The sequence below is a fragment of the Callorhinus ursinus genome, unplaced genomic scaffold (assembly GCF_003265705.2).
Source record: "Callorhinus ursinus isolate GAN/ISIS: 27379988/994484 unplaced genomic scaffold, GSC_fseal_2.0 scaffold2, whole genome shotgun sequence".
NCBI classification, from domain to species: Eukaryota; Metazoa; Chordata; class Mammalia; order Carnivora; family Otariidae; genus Callorhinus; species Callorhinus ursinus.
The window spans coordinates 55,702,001-55,721,129 of record NW_027397064.1 but is presented as its reverse complement, the minus strand read 5'-3'; the positions used below and the strand labels follow the sequence as shown (position 1 = coordinate 55,721,129).

General features: G+C 38.3%; 1 protein-coding gene across 2 annotated transcripts in view; it reads right to left on the bottom strand.

Annotated features, from left to right (window-relative positions):
• Window positions 1-19,129, bottom strand: part of CHN1 (chimerin 1) — a 195,002-nt gene that overhangs the window by 149,063 nt on the left and 26,810 nt on the right. The window contains exons 1-2 of one of the 2 annotated variants that reach the window (XM_073882258.1): window positions 14,840-14,873; window positions 480-518 (exon numbers count right to left, since the gene is read on the bottom strand). In XM_073882258.1, the coding sequence (XP_073738359.1) occupies window positions 480-518; window positions 14,840-14,858 (58 nt within the window). In that variant the 5' untranslated portion in view covers window positions 14,859-14,873. Of the gene's footprint in view, window positions 1-479; window positions 519-14,839; window positions 14,874-19,129 lie in introns of those variants that run through there. The other variant, XM_025849933.2, reaches the window with a different exon arrangement.

Below are 19,129 nucleotides of genomic sequence, written 5' to 3'. Positions count from 1 at the left end.
ATAGAATTCAAATGTCTCTCTTTTGTATTCGGGAAAGCAATTCCTAAAAAACCAAACACACACAAAAACCCACTCTTTTCACCCACACATTCTATCAAGATAGCCTCCTGACTTACCACTTACATAATCCTTTTGCATACAAAGAATTAGGATTTGAGAATAATTGCATTGCCTGAATTCTTAGTTAGCTTCTCCTCCCATTAGTTTTTATCAGCCAATGTCAACAAGTGTTCTCAAGTTCAATATGGAATTCCACGTAAACTCAGAGGGATGAGATGCATTCCAGACATGCAAACCATAGACCTTACGGAAACACTCCTGTTTTCCCAAATCTATGCTATTCCCAAATCCTGCTGTAAATTAATTTTTCAATAATGTGTATAAAATGAAATGAATCTTCCTATCTAATGATCTTATTATTTCTCTATCACTTATAAAGCACTATAACCCACACAATTTAAAATTATTTGTATACTTACAGTAAGATTTCCAAACAGGAGGTCTATATTCATCTGTATCTGGAAGAACAAATACCAAATTAACATTATTGATATTTATATTTTAATCACATATATTTAATATAATTAAGTTAAATTAATATCTATTTAACCATATCTTCATATATATTTGTTGAGGTCTATGTGTCCTAGGCATTGTGTTAGACTCTAAAGGGCATTCGGAGGTTTTTTGCTCTTGGTCCTTACTTTGTGGAGTACAGTTTCACAAAGATGTTCAAAGAAAGTTACTATATTTATTCAACTGGCTATCACATAAAAACACCAAGGTTAATTTTTACATCAGGCACTCATTTCTCACAGTCACTAACAGTCAATAAGTCTTTATATCTTTGGGCATAACTCTATAACTATTTCACTGAAAGACCCCTGAAATCATTGGAATTTTTCTTTTTCAGTAATATTGACCAGATAACACTTTTAATCCTCAGAAATGTACCTCCCCCATCACATTTGGGGGATTCCAGTGTAAATGGCTTTATTAACATCAGGAGAGAAAAGAAGCAAGGTACTTCTTCATACGTCATGGACAATCAAAACCAAGAAATGAGAAACATTCCATTGGAAGACAGTGCATCCAGGGAGCCATAAAGGACATGAGGTGAACATCTGCTCTTCAGTCCATTTGCCCTCACTGCTTGAAAGAGGACATAGGAGACAGTGTAAAGAGGAGGTGGAAAGAGCTGGAAATACAAACACATGAGGGAGATGGGGAGAATAGAAAAAGGAGAGGCACCGGTGTGGTCTGGCATCTCATCAGTAAAGTGCAGCTCAGTAATAATTCTGCTGCTCAAAAGCGCTGCCTACAAGACCACGTAGCTAAATTGGCAGACACAGCAACTTGGTGTGGGAATATGTGGCCAGCTGCATCACCTCGTTCTGCTGGTACCCCACATAAACCCATTAAGGAATCTGGTCCAAAAAAATCCTGGTCTCCAAGGAGGCAAGAAAATTTCTGGAAAGTTTATTGAGAAGGCTGAATTTAGCATATGTAGATTAAGTAAAAATGATAATAGACTCATCATTCCCCTCAACCTTTAAAACAGTAACAGTTCACTTATAAACCACACAAATATTTGGAGCCGCAAGACTACTAATAATAGGCATAAGAATAAAAAAAGGAAATTCTAAGTCATGTAGAAATTGCTTGGCCCTCAGTAGGAGTGCTCAAATATGTTTTTTAATGAATAAAAGATTACATGAATAAATGAGTAATGAAGTAATGCAGCAAATACAGTTGACTCTCATTATTTGTCGTAGTTATATTCTACAGAGGCACCTTGAACACTAAGTGAACACTGAACCATTGCTCCTAAGGAAAAACACAGGATTAGGTTCCTGGATGCCTCTGGTCACAACATTCTCATCAGCCGATCAATACATAACCTTGTTTTATTTGTGTTTCTGTTTAAAGACATCTTAGTTATAATAAACAGCGTGATTCATTAACACCGAACTCACAGTCAACAGCACTTATAACTCATGTCTCAGGGAAGCTCATCTAACACATATATCTTTCTCCATAAGATACATCACAGCCTTCTTGAGCTTAGCAAACCCAGACATCACTTCAGTACTATGTGGGGGGCCCGTTTTAAACAGAGAGGACAAGGGAAGCTCCACATTTTATACTTCTCGTGGACCCTAACTTATGGGCTTCTTCCCTTGGCAAATTTCAATTCGCACCTTTCCCTGTAATAAATCATGATTGTATTAACAGCGATTAGAGGGTTCTATGAGTCCTCCCAGTGAATTATCGAGCCTGCGGGGAGTGTGAGGGAACCCCCCTCCAACTTGCAGGTGGTGTCAGAATTAAGGGAAGCCTTTGGGACTGCGCCCTCTAACTTGGTAATTGGCCCTAATTCCTCACAAACCCTGTGTAGAGCCTGGATGGAAGCAGTGAGAGCCTTATGTAGATTGCTTTGACGTTGGAGAAGGTGAGAAAGAGGCTAATTCTCAAAATCCTGCCTCTGGGGAATTGTGTATCTAGTCCTAGACAGGGCTTTCTTAGGGAGCATCAACTTTTACTTAAAGGTGTGTGACTTCAGGAAATTTACTACCTCTCTGAATCTTATTCTTTATCTATAGAGTAACTTCATCTAAAATGGGAATAGTAACAACACAGGTTTCTTGTGAGGATCAAACTAGGTGTCATACGTAAAGCACCCTGCAATTAGGAGGCCTTTCGTAAATGGCCTGCCCTCACCAAAAGTGAATTTAAAAACACAGTGATGTTACCATATTAGCCTCAGGCCATTGTCAATGATTTCAGCTGTGCATTCTCTTCTTATAATTTGTTCTTCCCTGTATACCTACTGTATTATAGAAAGCATTATTCAAGATGCTACAGATCATAATTTTGTGACCAAATAAAATATACATTTAGCAAGTAACCAAGAAATAGTGGGAGAAAAGTTTAAGTTTCCCTTAATATTAAAACAATTCTAATGATTAGGGACTTTTAAGAGTGAAATTTGGGTTTTAAAAGTCTTTTCCAGGGTGCCTGGGTGGCTCAGTCGTTAAGCGTCTGCCTTCAGCTCAGGTCATGATCCCAGGGTCCTGGGATAGAGCCCCACGTCAGGCTCCCTCCTCAGTGGAGAGCCTGCTTCTCCCTCTCCCTCTGCCTGCTGCTCTGCCTACTTGTGCTCTCTCTGTCAAATAAATAAATAAAATCTTTAAAATAAATAAATAAATGTCTTTTCCTAGCAATCTATTTTTTGCTGATGGGAGTGTAGACTGGCACAACTTCTCTGGAGTGCAATTAGCTATACAAATCCTAAGCCTTTAAAAGTGTTTAATGGGCATCTGTTGCAGCAGAGTTCAAATAAGATTCTCTTTAAAGGAAAACACTTAAAAATTATGACAGTCTTTCTTATGTTTAAGGGTAGTGACCTTAGGTCACCTTGGTCTTTTTGTTGACCAAGTTAGGCAATGGGTAAGCGCACCACTGTCCTCAGAACTCAGGGGAAAGGAGCCCATGGAGGGAGCATGGTTAGATGGTTTAGAAAAACATGCCCCAGCCTCTTGGTGAGCAGAATTAGTTGCTAGAGTTGGGGAGACTGATCTGCCAGGACCCTAAGTTCTTCTGGAAGGGAAGAAACAATACCCTAATCTTTGATTGCTCAGACTCAAAGAGTTCTGTTACAGAAGAAACTCATAGCCCAAACCAAGTACGCTGGCAAGAAAAGACAAGGACACTCCTGAAATAAAATGACCTTGAAAATGGGTTAACTGAAACTGGTGATGTAGGGCCACCCAAAGATCTTATGGGTTTATTAGGGAAAACAGATTCTGACCCAGTATGGGGCTGATGAGAGAAGTGTCCTCAACCTCCCTGGCACTGAATCGTTGAGTATAAGAACATGAACTAGTTGCAGTCTGGACCTCCCCAGTGGGGTCACTACCGTGACCTGGGCCAAGTCTGACCAGAAACAGCATCCTAGCAGCAGTTAGACAAGCAACTGTGAACAAACAATATGGGGCTGGTCTTTAACACTGACAGAGTGTGATAAAGATAAGGAAGACAGACGGCGTACTATTACCGTGCAGCTCTCTTTCCGGCATTTGGAAGAGGGTGGGGCCACTGTGGGGCTGAGTAAGACTCCTGGGGCTCAAACGTGCAAGAGGAGGAGGCTGCCTAAAGAGGAAGACACTTAACTTCCTGCTAACTGGGCACTGATTAACAACAACAAACAGGGGAGCAAATCTGGCCCCTGAATTTATATAACAAGTCAGGCCAATTCCTTCTGGATACCTTTTGACCCAGCAGTTCTGTTCTCTTTCTAGGAATTTATTGTAAAACAATTAAGTATGTTTGGAAAATAGCAATATAGAAGAATATCACTGCAATATTACTTTTAAGATTTTATTTATTCTTTGAGAGAGAGTGCAAGCAGAGGGAGAGGCAGAGAGAGAATCCCAAGCAGACTCCACGCTGAGGGCAGAGCCTGACGTGGGGTTCGATCTCATGACCCTGACATCATGATCTGAGCCAAAATCAAGAGTTGCCACTTAATGGACTGCACCACCCAGGTGTCCCTGTAATATTACTTTTAAGACTAAAAACCTGGGGGGCATCTGGGGGGTCACAGTCTGTTAAGCCTCCAACTCTTGGTTTCGGCTCAGGTGGTGATCTCAGGGTCATGAGATCCAGCCCTGCGTTGGGCTGCTTGGCACAGAGTCTGCTTGAGATTCTCTCTTCCTCTCCCTTTGTCCCTCCTGCTCATGCTCACTCTCTCTCTCTCAAAATAAATGAATAAATCTTAAAAAAAAAAAAAGACAAAAAACTGTATTCAACCTAAACACCCAACAACTGGAAACCAATATGATCAATTATTACATATTCCAGTATGAAGATACCTTGACTACATCAAAAGGACTTCATCTTGTACTCTGTTAAAAGCCTGTTCTTTTAAATATTTTACATCTTTTAAACCAGTGGTTCTCAAACTTTTGGTTTCAAAAATCTGCATTCTAAGGAGCTTTTAATATCTACTGATATTAACCATATCAGAAATTAAAAGTGACATAATTTGTTTTCATTTGTTTTAACAAATTTTTATTTAATTTGTTAAATTTTTGTTAATTTGTTAAATAAAAAATTATATTTTAACACTTTTATAAAAGATAACTTTATTTTTCAAAACAGAAAATTAGTTTTACATTTTGCAAGTCTCTTTAATGTTTGCTCTAATTGAAGACAGATTCTCATACCTGCCTCTGTATTTAATCTATTGTGATATCACTTGCCATGTACGTTCTGGAAGATTCAACTAGACACTTGTGAGAGAACGAGAGTGAAAAAGGCACATAATGTTGTCTTCTTATTCGTCTGTTTTGACTTTTAGGAACTCAGAAAAAACTTGGGGACCCCAGCGGTTTCCCCAACCACACTTTGAGAATAACTTGTTATTTTTTTATTTTTTACTTTTTTAAAAGATTTTATTTATTTATTTGACAGAGAAAGAGAGAGACAGCGAGAGAAGGAACACAAGCAGGGGGAGTGGGAGAGAAGCAGGCTTCCTGCGAAGCAGGGAGCCTGATGCGGGGCTCGATCCCAGGACCCTGGGAACATGACCTGAGCCGAAGGCAGACATTTAACTGAGCCACCTAGGCGCCCCAAGAAGGAATCACTTTTATCCAGGGTTCCAAAAAAGGAAAAACAGAGGTGGTATCCTCTGATGAGGGCTTTGAAAGACAGATGATTTTTAAAGTCAAGGGGCTAAGGGAGTAAGACTGGAAGTAGGAGGGAGAACAGCATTCTGAACAGAGGAACACAGTGAGTAAAGGCACAGAAACAAGAAAGTTCAGGAAGTGTCTGAGGAACTGCAAATAATGCAGACTGGTTGAAATAAAAGACATGTGGAGGAAAGCTTGAGACTCAGGCACTGGAGGGGTCCTAGGCTGAGTTGTCCAGGAAGCACCTAGAAGTAATGAAATGTGTTTTCTTCTGCTTGCTACTTGCTTCCCACTAAATACTCTGATGTCTACAGAGAGAGGAGTACTGTAGTCAGGCCCAGACCAATTCTCATGAGTTAGAGAAAAGGAGCCAAGCAGCAGGAAGGCCAAAGGTAGAAGAAAGAGCCAGTAAAACAGATGGGGCAAAGACTCAGAGGAGGTGTGGAGTAATGAGCTCAGAAGTCACAGGTGGTGGGTGAGGTCTGAGACGGACTGCACTGTGTCTAAGCAAGTGGGAAAGTAAAAAGACAGGTTCTGTTGGAGACCTTCTCCTCTATGACTGAAAGCAAATTCTAAACAAATAAATGCAGGAAAACAAGGGAAAAAAAGAGACCAGTGAACTGTATGGAAAATGAAGGCCAAGTTGATTAGTATGTACAGTCTGATCGCACTTTTATTATTTTTTTTTTAAAGATTTTATTTATTTGCCAGAGAGAGACAGAGCGAGAGAGGGAACACAAGCAGGGGGAGTGGCAGAGGGGGAAGCAGGCTCCCCGCGGAGCAGGGAGCCCGATGCGGGGCTCCATCTCAGGACCCTGGGATCATGACCTGAGCCCAAGGCAGACGCTTAACGACTGAGCCACCCAGGCGCCCCTGATCGCACTTTTAAGAAATGAAAGAAAAGATGTATGTGTGTGTATATATGGGGGCAGAGGGCCAATGAGAGAGAATATGAAAGATACAGAACAGCATACACTCATTTAAATAACAGTCGTGATCTCTAGATCAGCCTTTCTCACCCAGGTTCCTCATCCGACCCACAGAGCACAGAAAATGTTGTGAGTGACTCTTTTCTCAGTTCTCCCCTGGACAGGTGTCTCTCTAGAAGCACAGGAGAGAAGTTAACTTAATACATACAATGGATCCCCTAGGCCTTTGGGCAATTTTTTTTTCCCCAGAACCAGGAGGAGTAAGCCTTCTCGAGATGGTGACTTTACGTGCCTTATACGTCTATGTGGTCTTAAAAAAATTATACAATGAATATATTACATTTGTTTTTGATGTTTTTTTAAAGATTTTATTTATTTGACAGAAAGAGACACAGCGAGAGAGGGAACACAAGCAGGGGGAGTGGGAGAGGGAGAAGCAGGCTCTCTGCTGAGCAAGGAGCCCGATGCGGGGCTCGATCCCAGGACCCTGGGATCATGACCTGAGCCGAACGAAGGCAGACGCTTAACCGACTGAGCCACCCAGGCGCTCTGAATATATTACATTTGTAAGGAAGGAAAAAACTATTAAAAACAAAAAGTATAAGTTAACTATCTGTAGGACAGAAAACGGGGAAACTGATTCAGATAGAGAAAAGTCCCATTTAACAAACCCCACTGGCTAATTTTTTGAGTGGGCTCTTGAAATGAATACACTACCTGAGAAATCTTATTCCAGTCTGAGAGGCCTGGAAATCAGATACAAGTTTTGTGGCAACTTTAGACATCATAAGGTACCATCCTCCTACAGAGTCTTTGAATTCCCCTCAGAATCTCTATGCAGGTCTTCATTTACCTCTTCTCCCTGTTCTAACTGAATCTTCTGAACGGCAGGCATTCATTAAGGAAAAGAGAACAGTTTCATAATGGAATTTTCTTTTACTTTTAGTTAATTGCTAGAATTGTGAGTCAAAGAGATCTTACTTTTACATATTTTATCATGTCTATGAAAAATTATTCCAATTTTTTCTCACTTTCGAAACTCAAAGATTCAGATTTAAACAAGTTCTAGTGTTAAAACTGCTTTTGCCTATAATTTTCTTCTGTGCTGCCTTTTTCTCTAAATATTAATATTTTCAGGATATTCATTTTTTCCTTTAATATTAAAAATTTCAAAATGCTCATCTGTATCTTTAAGCAATGATTTCAAAATCTTAGTAAAATATACTTAGGATAATATCTTTGATAGGATGTATTATAACTTATAATATTAGGGCTATTTGGGAGGTACTCAAAGTGTGCATTTATTGATTGACAAGATTAAATTTATTTATAAATACCCTAGTATTCTGTTTTTATACTAAACCTAAAACATTGTGTGATGGAGTAAATCTTTATGCTCTCTCCGGTTGGATCCTATTTACATCCAATATATCTATGGATGTTGTTGAAAATGATTGACTTTAGAGAACAAAAAAAAAATTATTTCATTCTTTTTATCACATAGGTTGTGTATTATTATATAGTTATACGAATTCTTTGGTTTAGAACAACATTCTCGTGGTTAAGTTTAAATCTGCTTGGCTTATTTAAAAAAATAAAGAGTTCATTGTAGAACAGACTAGAATGTTAAATTTAAACTGTTTATTGTTTTAGGCTCAAACCAAAAAGGCTTTTGCAACTTTTTAACAATATGATGGATTTTTCTCAAAAAGGACTATGTTGCATTTTAAATGAGGTTTAGACTAATGAGGCATGAACCCTCAAAAACTGTGATTAATGTTTTAAAGCAATTTGTTTCAGTTTGCCTTTGGTTTGAAAATTAACAATTTTGATTTCTGTAAAAAGAATGACATTTATTGACAAGAAAAAGAGCTTTTCTTCCCTTCAAATGAAGACTCACCTTTCAACCAACTGGCAAGAAATTCCCTGTCCTGCTTTAATCAGAAAATGAAAGGCATTAATGACATGTTGCTATTCTGTTTCTGTAGCAAATTTTGGCATACTAAAATAATGAGATGCTTGTGATCACAAAACTCTATTTTACTATAAAGTGATCTTTTTAAAAGAACAAGGCATAAAATTCACAATAAATAACAAATAATTCTTATTGTTAATATTTGAGAGAGTCACAAAAGAAAACAGTGAAACTTCTTACTCTAAAAGAAATATATTTTGGGGGGGGAATAAAAATAAATAAAAGAAATATATTTCTTGGAATACAAAAATTCAGAGTAAAAATTAAAAGGCTCATAATAACACATACAATTTTAAACAAATGAGGAAACAAAAAAGTGCTTCACTATGTTTCTAGGTATCTCCTATCCTGACTAAACTTCTTTCCTAGAAAATGCTTCAAAACGTGGGAAGTAAGCATTTCAACTAAGATAATTAAAATTCACTCTGCAAAGTCATGGTCAAATCAGGTCAGTTAAATTCACCCTTAGAAGAAACAAAGTCATTTAAAACTGTTCCAAGTTGAAAACTGATGTGTCATGATACAATTCTGACAGAAATAAACTATTTTTTTAAAAGATTTTTATTTATTTATTTGACAGAGAGAAACACAGCAAGAGAGGGAACACAAGCAGGGGGAATGGGAGAGGGAGAAGCAGGCTTCCCGCCGGGCAGGGCTCGATCCCAGGACCCTGGGACCATGACCTGAGCCGAAAGCAGACGCGTAAGAACTGAGCCACTCAGGCGCCCCAGAAATAAACTATTTTTAAAACCAAAGATAATTGTTTTCAATTCTTCAGAGAATAATGACCCAGAACCACTAATACATGGGAGAAAATTTCTGACTACAACCACAGTGCTCACATGCAGCTTCACCAAAGATCTCCAAAAACAAACATTTTGTCAATGCAGGGTTCATCTCTTCACCATGGACCCGTAGCTTGGGCCAACAAAGCCTCCTGAATGAAATGTGAACCAAACGTGGAAACCTCTCCTTTTTAAAATTCAAATTTGGCTTTTTATTAAAGACCTAAGCAATGTTTCCTCTAACCAACTTGGCAGACCTAGCAAACAGACTACACAAAGTCTTTCTGCTGACTGAAACTATACACTAGGAAACAAAAAGCTATACACAGGAACTGGGTCATTCAACTCAATTCAAAGGTAAGGGTTGTCATTTTCCAACCTACTATTTCTTCTTCTAGACAGCAAGTCCTATCTCTCTGAGGTTCTCTTTAAAAATCTGATCATTTCTGATACTGTTTATCCTAGCATGTTGGCACATTAACAGAAAGTCCTCAGATAGGCCCACTTAACCACAAGGTTTCTAACAGAGAACTTCAAGAGGAGGTTTAACTCCTGCCAAGCCTCCCAATAACATCTAAACATTCTCAGATGGCTTTCATTTGGATTTTATTAGGTAAGTAAAAAAATTCACTTCTAATAACATGACACATTTCCTAAAACCCTCTCCCACAAAAAAAACAGAACACACAATACTCAACAATAGCAAAAAAAGTATATCCTTCTACTTGATTTTTCTATAGCTCACATTTCTAAAATCAGACTGCAATGAGTTAATTCTTTATGAAGTCCTTGTAATTCATCCTACCATGTGGTATAGACATTTCACCACACACACAAGAACATACCTGATTAACACTCGTCCAAATCCAACAACTTAGACTTTTAACCATCCAGAGCAATTGAAGTTACAGATGTTAAAAATGTAACCACATGAAAACTCTTGGCAGGATTTTTGCTTTTTATAAATATAAGTTCTGGAAAACCATCAACTAAAAATCTGCTTTTAGTGGGGAGCTTCCTAGATAGTCATCTAAGAACCATAACTCTCTTGTCTCAAATGCCCTCACTTCCTTCAGTAGAAACAGTATACAGCTGACCCTTGAGCAGCGCAGGTCCACGTATTGGTGGATTTTCTTTGGATAAACACAGTAGAGTACTGTAAATGTATTTTCTCTTCCTTATGATTTTCTCAATAACATTTCATTTTCTCTAGCTGACTTTCTTGTAAGAATACAATATATAATGCATTTAACATGCAAAATATTTGTCAGTTGACTATGTTATTAGTAAGGCTTTGTAGTTAAGTTTTGGGGGAGTCGAAAGTTACACTCGGATTATCACCCATGTGAGGAGGTGGGCACCCCTGCCCCCGCAATGTCTGAGAGTCCACTGTATATCCTCCTTGCTCTTGTCTCACAGGAAAACTTGTAGACAATATTTTTCCCTTTGTTGTTATTCATCCTTTGAGACAATTATTCCTAACCCACACATTTCCCATAAACCAACATTGTTTTGTAGCAAACGGAATCTATCGCCATATTCTCAGGCTTAGGAGTTGCACTAGAATGTGTTTATTAAAATGTGCATTATTTTTTTTTAACACAGATTCCTATAATAGTTAGGATTCTCCAATGATGAGAGTCAACATCTCATTTTGCCAGCAAGCACTAAAACAGCAACTTTTCAAAGTCTCGCTTTACATCAATGTTTCCAAGCTTCATCAAGAGGACAGGTACTCAGAATAATGGATATATTAAACCTTAAATGACATCTACGGGGAAAAGAGAGAGAATGCTTCCATTATTAATACTTTAACATCACAGATAACTGAGATGGGAAAGGATCACAACATGTCTCATCTTATCACTGATAATTTCCTAATGCACTTCTTTTAAACCGGACTTCTCTGGAAAAAACAGTCACTTAAAAAAAAAGTGGATTGTGAAGAACACAGAGAAGTTTGCTTTAGATTACAAGATGTGGAGCCAAATATGGAATAAGGCAGCTCAAAGCTGTGGGAAAGAAAGCAGAGTGAGATATGGAAGTAATATTGTGTTAAGCAAAAATGAGCAGAGCTGGATCATTCTAAGCACATGCTAACTGTCCCAAGGTATAATAAAATGTTCAGCACGTTTTAATTAAATGTGCTTTGACTGCACACATGACAGTAAAGGCTGCCAGGATGTAAAAAAAACTGTTTGGAAATGAGAACTTGTGTTCCAAATTGATAGGTACCTATTTTTCTTCTTTTGAGAGCAGGACCCAGGGTATGAAAGCTCTCTCTTGTGGACAGCTGCATCTAACGAGGCCTAAAATGAAAATGTAATGGACTTATTTGTCTTAAAAGTTTCTGCAGTGTGGGGATAGGAAAAGCAACTACCTGAAAGTATAATAGCAACAAAGGCCCACCTTTTCTCAATCCTAAAGTCCAAATGCTTTGAAAAGTAAAAGTACTTTTATTACTCATTTGGCAACACACACTGGTCTGACCTGAACCTAAAAGTATTTTCATAATTCCTTATAACTCATTTGATGGCCAAAAAAAAAAAAAAAAAGCCTCACCTGAATGGCTATAAGAACATTGACAGTCCTTACTTATTCCATTGAGTGTGACTGTTCATTTGTTTCATTGCAGAACTATCAATGTATGATTACAGACTGCAATTTCAGACAATGCTGGGGTGTTATAAAATAGATTACATATATAGAAAATGTATTACCTTTCTAAAATCTGCAAAATTCTACATTCTAACGCACATCTATAAGCAGAGGTTTTGGATAAGGCATTCCAAATCCACTACTGTTAGTAATATTTATAGCTGACCATGGGAAAGCACAAGTCGGAACATGACACTGTCCTGCTAGATTCTCTCCAATGGCTTCTTGGGTCATTCAGACTGAAGCCGAACTCTTTATAACTGCCTACAAGACTGCTACAAAGAGAACCACAACATTGACATCAGCTGGTAATTTCTTAGAAATGCAGAACTGCAGGACCCGATTCCCTATGAATCAGAAACTGCATTGTCACAAGCCCCCTGGCTGTTGTGCATGCCCTTGATTCGGAAGCAATGACCCCCCAAGATCCTAGAGGACTTGTCCTTACCTTGAGGGGTTCACCTCCTACTTCTCTCCCCTCCCCCACTCCTCTCCAGTCTCTGGTGTCCTTGCCATTTATCAAACACACAAGAAACACTTCCAGCTAGCTGCTCCCTCAGACTGGCACGTTCTCCCCGCAGGTATCTCTCCTGACTTGCTCCTTCACCTGTTCCAGTTCTTTACTCAAAAATCATCTTCTAAATGAGGTCTCCTCTGTCACCCTATCTAAAATGTTTAAAATCCCCTGGCAATTCATATTCTTCTGTTTTCATTAGTTGTCATAGTTTTTTTCTTTAGTACCTATCACTATCTAAAATACGAACATTTTACTAAATTTTGTTGGTCTTTGTTCGTCTCTTCCCGTGAGATGGAAGCCTCATGAGGGCAAAGATTCTTGTCTGTTTTTCACACTGCCTGGAACAGCAATTCTCAGTGTGGTCTGTGGACCCCTGCGGGGGATGCACAAGATCAAAACTATTTTCATAATTATATTAAGAAGTTATTTATTTTTCTCACCATTCGTGCAAAAGGTGTGGTGGGTAAAACTGCTGGGCTTCAGCACAAAACCATACAGGGGCACCAAACTGTTTCAGTTGTCACTGTATTCTTCATTGCCACACATGCTCATGGCTTAAAAACAAATTCAGTTTCATTTAAAAATGTCCTTGATGAAGCATTTTAAAAACCATTAATTTTATTAAATCTTGACCCTTGAGTATGACTTTTTTTTTTTTTAAGATTTTATTTATTTGAGATAGAGAGAGAGTGCGCACGCATGAGCAGAGGGCAGAGGGAGAGGGAGAAGCAGACTCCCCGAGGAGCAGGGAGCCCGATGCGGGGCTCAGTCCCAGGACCCTGGGATCATGACCCGAGCCGAAGGCAGACGATCAACTGACTGAGCCACCCAGGTGCCCCAGTATGTGCTTTTTAATATTCTATGTGATAAAATGGTAAGTGTGCATAACACATATCTACAGTATGATGTTATCTTGGGGAAAAAAATATGTGCGATTATTCAAGTTGTGAGCTGGACTAGCTGCAATTTTCATAAACACAGTTTCACTGGAAAGAATGACTGACAAACTGTCTATTCAGAGTTGGGTATCTGGTAGATATTTTCCTGAAAATGAACAAAGTTACCTTGTCACTTCAAGGACAATAACTGACAATATTTATTGCCAGCCATAAATTCAAGCTTTCAAGTGAACATTAGAATTTGGAGAAAACTGTATCCACTATCATGAGCTTGACAGTTTGTTAATATTCAAAGACTTTCCTGATAAGACTGATAGTGATATTAAAGAATGTAATTTATTAATACACTGTATAGTGAAATGTGCTCACGTCTGTAAGATCTGCGTAACTCAATGAGCTAATATTTTTTGAAATGACAAAGGCATTATAGTATAAAATCGTGCATGGGTCAAAGATCCAGTCAGAGTACAAGGTAAACCAATGGATTTTAACGTAACAGCATGAAATGTTCACTGATACGGTTTCAGAGACTACATTGCAACTGACCTTGAAATACCACTTGTCGAGTTTTAGTGTAGTATCAAAGAATAATCACAACTATTTTAAAAGATCACTAAAATTCTTCCCTCTTTTCCAACTACATACTTGTATAAGGCCAGATTTTCTTCATAGACTCCAATCAAAACAATACATTACAGCAAATGATTCCAGATAGGAGCTTTCCTCGGTTTTCTTCCTCATTTTTTAAGATTTTATTTATTTATTTGACAGAGAGAGACACAGCGAGAGCAGGAACACAAGCAGGGGAGTGGGAGAGGGAGAAGCAGGCTCCCCACCGAGCAGGGAGCCCGATGCAGGGCTCAATCCCAGGACCCTGGTAACATGACCCGAGCCAAAGGCAGACACCCAACAACTGAGCCACCCAAGTGCCCCGAGTTTTCGTCTTTTAAGCTAGACATCAAAGAGTTTGTAAAAATGTAAAAGAATGCCACTCTTCTACTTTAAAAATAATTATTTCATAAAATATGTTACTTATGCTAACACGTAATAGGTTTATTATCAGTTTTAAATTGATAATTTTTTTTAGTTTCTCAGTTTTGTTTTCAAATACAGTAAAAAGCAACACATATAACCCACATAAACAAATGCTTTTTTAGGTTCCTCAATAATGGTTAGTAGGGCAAATGGTTCTTGAGCTTAAAAAAGTTTGAGAACCACTGGCCTAAGACAATAACTACTAGATAGCATAAATTTTGTTGCGCTGACCACTTACAATGTGCTCGGCTCTTGTAAAATGCTTTGACACTTGTTTTGCTTATGCCTCAACAACAACTTTATAAAATATTGTTACTATCACCATTTTATAGGTAAGAAAACCAGTACCTGAGAGAGATGAGGGCATCTGCTTAAAGTTGCAAGCGGTGGAACCAGCACTTGTGCTGGGATTTTATGACTCCACACTGTATGCTTCTAGCCACTGCTGATACTATAATAAAGGCATGCTATGTTAGAAAGGAGACCAACAGCGCAAACCCGGGTCACTGTGCTTAAAAATATCAAGGCACTAAGGAGGAGCCAAAAAAAAGTGAAGTGCATTGGGGATTGAAGGGAGACAATCTCAGGAGATTCATGTGGGCAGAAGAAAAGCCAGGACAATTTCTCAGAGGCAGAATGCAAATGTTTCAGGAAATATTTCAAGTGTAGCCTACAAGGGTACGACAGCTATCACAAGCTGAGGAATCAACAACAAAAATGCTGAGATGTCTACTTTGCTTTAAGAGCAGCTTCCAAGGATAATAAATCCCTTATGGTCAGCTTCATTCCTGACGCTATTCAAGTCCTCTTCCCGCTGTTGGCTTCCCTGTAGCTCAAGCTTGAGTATAATCTTCACTGAAATGTTAAAGATGTTCTTTGGTTGCCACATCCAAAGAAGAGTTTCCATCTATCAACTTTGGTTTCCACCTATCAGAGTTAAATCAGGGCACCTGGCTAGCTCAGTAGGTAGAGCATGGGACTCTTGATCTCAGGGTTGTAGGTTCAAGCCCCTTGTTGGGTGTAGAGATTACTTAAAAATAAAATCTTAAAAAAAAGAAAAAAAGAAGAGTTAAATCTGTCAACTCCAAGAAGTACCTCCTCTCAGGCCTACAGTAGGGTGATATCCTAAAGTTCTGTTATCTTGATTGGATTAGTGACAAAAAGGGCATCTAATGTCTGTATTTTATGAAGGAGTCCTATAAGGTCAAGAACAGTAATCCTTCCCCAGCTTCGAATTTTCCTAAGCTAAAAATTCCTGCTAGAATATGCATATATACTTTCTACAATTTTGAAATTTCTACTTCCTGTAATATTTAAACCATGAATCACTTTTGCTCGGGATGATTAAAAGATGAGTGACCTAGGATTGGGCTGGAAAACAGAAGATGAAGTGGGTGGTGGTAGAGCAGTAGGCATGGTTTAGCAGTGCAACATTCAGATCAATAGTGGGAGTTAGGTCAAAGAAAATAGAGGGAAATCTTGAAACTATTCTCCTCACTCTATTGGGAGGAAGGTCACAAAGTCAGGTTAGAGTGTTCGTCTATGTGTTAATGTGTTCAGTGTTGAGACCATGAGGAATTAAGGTACAGAGCCCTAACAGAGAGAAGGTTTGAAAAATTTTGACTCGGCTATGCATATGGAAGACCTGACATAGAAACACAGAACCTCTTAGTATGCACAATATATACAACAATGGGAAAAAATGAACTTGCAAGCAAATTCTCAAAATTTGGGGAGATCCTAAAATGTTCCTAGGATATAAGGATATAATAATCACTGATATTCTCTTTCTCTAGTCTTCTATCTTCATTTTATTTCAGTGACTATAAGAAGAACATTAAGAGGGCTTCTACAGCTTCACTAGTGATCTAGGATTATCCTAACACTAGAACCCTTCAGTTCCTCAATCACAAATTCTTGTACGTGGGACCATCAGACTAAAAGTCTAAGGTCAGAAAGAGAATACTGGAAAACAGTGATTATGCTCACTGGTATTTTCCAGAGTTGAGTGGGATGCTGTCCAACGATCATGCCTCCTTCTACCACAGCCTATGCTTCAACATATGGTGTACAGAACTGTAGTGATTCAACATTTTGCTGGATCATAAAACAGAAAACATGTATATGAAACACAGTTATTAGTATTTTAGATTCCACAGAGCACTGCGGTCTTGCTGCATGACAGCAATGGGCCAACTTAGGCCGCTCAAAGCCCGGTCCCAAAGAAACTAATTTTCTTAGGAAGGGCAGAAACCAGGAGAAGTTGACAATATAGCCACCAGTGTCTGGAAAATTGATGACTGAAACAAAGTTGCAGGATATTCCTCTAAAATATCTCAAACACTCAAAAGAACCAGGATGGCTGGGCTCTTCACCCTTGGGGAATCAGGAAGAAGAGGAACTGATGCGTGGTCGGCCAGGCAGGTGTCAGGTTTCAGAAGGGACGGTGAGGACCAGCCTCACCTGTGCTACTAGCTTTGGCAGTACTGGTTACAGGTGTGGGCTCTGGGCGCTTAGAAACCCACCTCTTCTACTAGTGCTCACTAATTGTGGGTCTCACCCTGGGCAGATGAATACTAGCTGTTATTATTAGCAATAAACTTTCAACCTGATTCCCAAGGTAACTGATATTAAAGACATTTCTAGGGAAAGAAATGTGGATGTCACTAGTAAGACTTTCACAGACGGTCTTCAGAACATGTGAGATGCCATAACGTAAGCCACTACACAACAATACTCCTTTCTGTCACTCTGCCATGAGCATTTCCGAAGCTACTGAGCACCTTCCGTAGCATGAGTGGCGAAGAGTTTAACAAAAAGTGACTATCTGATTTGGAGTCAAAGTTGTCTAATTCAATTCCAGCCAACATTTATCTGATAAGATGTCAACCCCCATGCACATGACAATTACATATATGACGATATATGACATATATGCCGATATACCTGTTCATAAGGATGATAATAGGCAAGTATATAAAATCAAGCATGGGGCACAGGGGAACACCAGGGCCTGGTTAAAGCTGTACGGACAAACGTCTGAGTTAAAGCAGTCGAGGGCTTTACATAAACACAGCTAGAACTCAGTGAATTCCTACCAGCTCTGATAGGTGAGGGCTGTGACCGCGTCCAAAGAATACCTGGAAATCTCTCAAGGTACCATACTTTAACCGTCCTTATGTAAAAAAAAAAAATCATTTGGTTTTTCTACTCACTTCTCCCTCAGGACTCAGAAAGAATACCGTGCCAAAGCCCAACACACTTCACACATGAAATGTTACAGCCCGATAGTTATACCAAAATGAAAAGCCAGATAATCAGTTTATTTTAAAATATCTAAATAGTCTTCCTTTGTTTAACCCCAGACCTGAGGCAGCTTTCTAATAAGCAATAGTATTTGTTACTCAAAAAGCAGACTGAATGATTTATGTCCTGCAGCTGTGAACAAGCATTTTGTTTGAAATACGGTCTGCATGCTTTACTGCACTAACATTGTTAGAATGCCCTCAAGGATGCTGAATACTATGGATTGGAAAACAAAAGGTCACTGTCACTGGAAAATGAAAAAAGACTTATCTGATTCAAGCCAACATCAAGCACAGAGAAATGACAGCCACGGAAAAACCTTTTCATGTGCCTTTTTCAGTCTGTAAGGGAGAATTATTTATCTTTAATAAGACTTAAAATTCTTGTAATATATCATAACAAAAATAAATGAATTTTTACAGTTCACAAATGACACTTAGATCAAATTGTTTTCTCATAATTTTAAAATGTTTGGTGTACCTTTGAAAGTCAATGCAAAAACACTGGTAGTAAATGTTTTCCCAACAACAATGAAATGCTCGAAAATATTTCAGTATATGTGCTGCCGAAGCAAGCACAAAATGCTCAAAAATAAAGGTAAAGTAATATAATTTCATTCATATCATTAATACATACACATATGTGAGACTAGATTCTTTCATGCATATTATATATATACATACGTATATATATATGAAACAAACCATTTCAGAAAATTTGAGTTCTCAGTATAAAACATGTGCCTGTAATTTTAAGGAAAATTCTCTTTATTTTCTATGTAAACAGGCCATAAAAAATGATAAAAGTGACAAGTAACATATTGACACAAGCTGACCTGCCCACTGGGCATTAACTGTTCTAACAAACTTGCATCATAGATAAGGAAGATAATTTCTGCATTTTACTGGTAAATGTAATATTTTCTGAAAGCACAAGAAATTCTAAGAAAACTCCTAGTGGCAAACAAAAGCATATTATTAACCTCACCATTTTATTCCTCTACTCCTCAGCAGTTAAAATGTTGATACAATCAGAAGCAAGCTAAACTATTAAAAAAATATATATATGTTTATAGTATAAATACAAGTCTTTCCCCTAAAAGAAAAGGGTGGGGAGGCAAGGGAAATGGTTCTTTTTTCGTCTATTTGAGAACCCAATTTTAATTTCTGTGTATTTTTTTCTCAATTTTTTTTTATTTTGAAAATATCCAAACCTACAAAAAACTGAAAGAATAGTACCTTCTTTGGTGCATCTTTCATCTAAATTCACTAATTGCTAACCCATTTGCCCATTTGTTACTTCCTCCCTCTTCTCTCTATATATCCCCAAAAT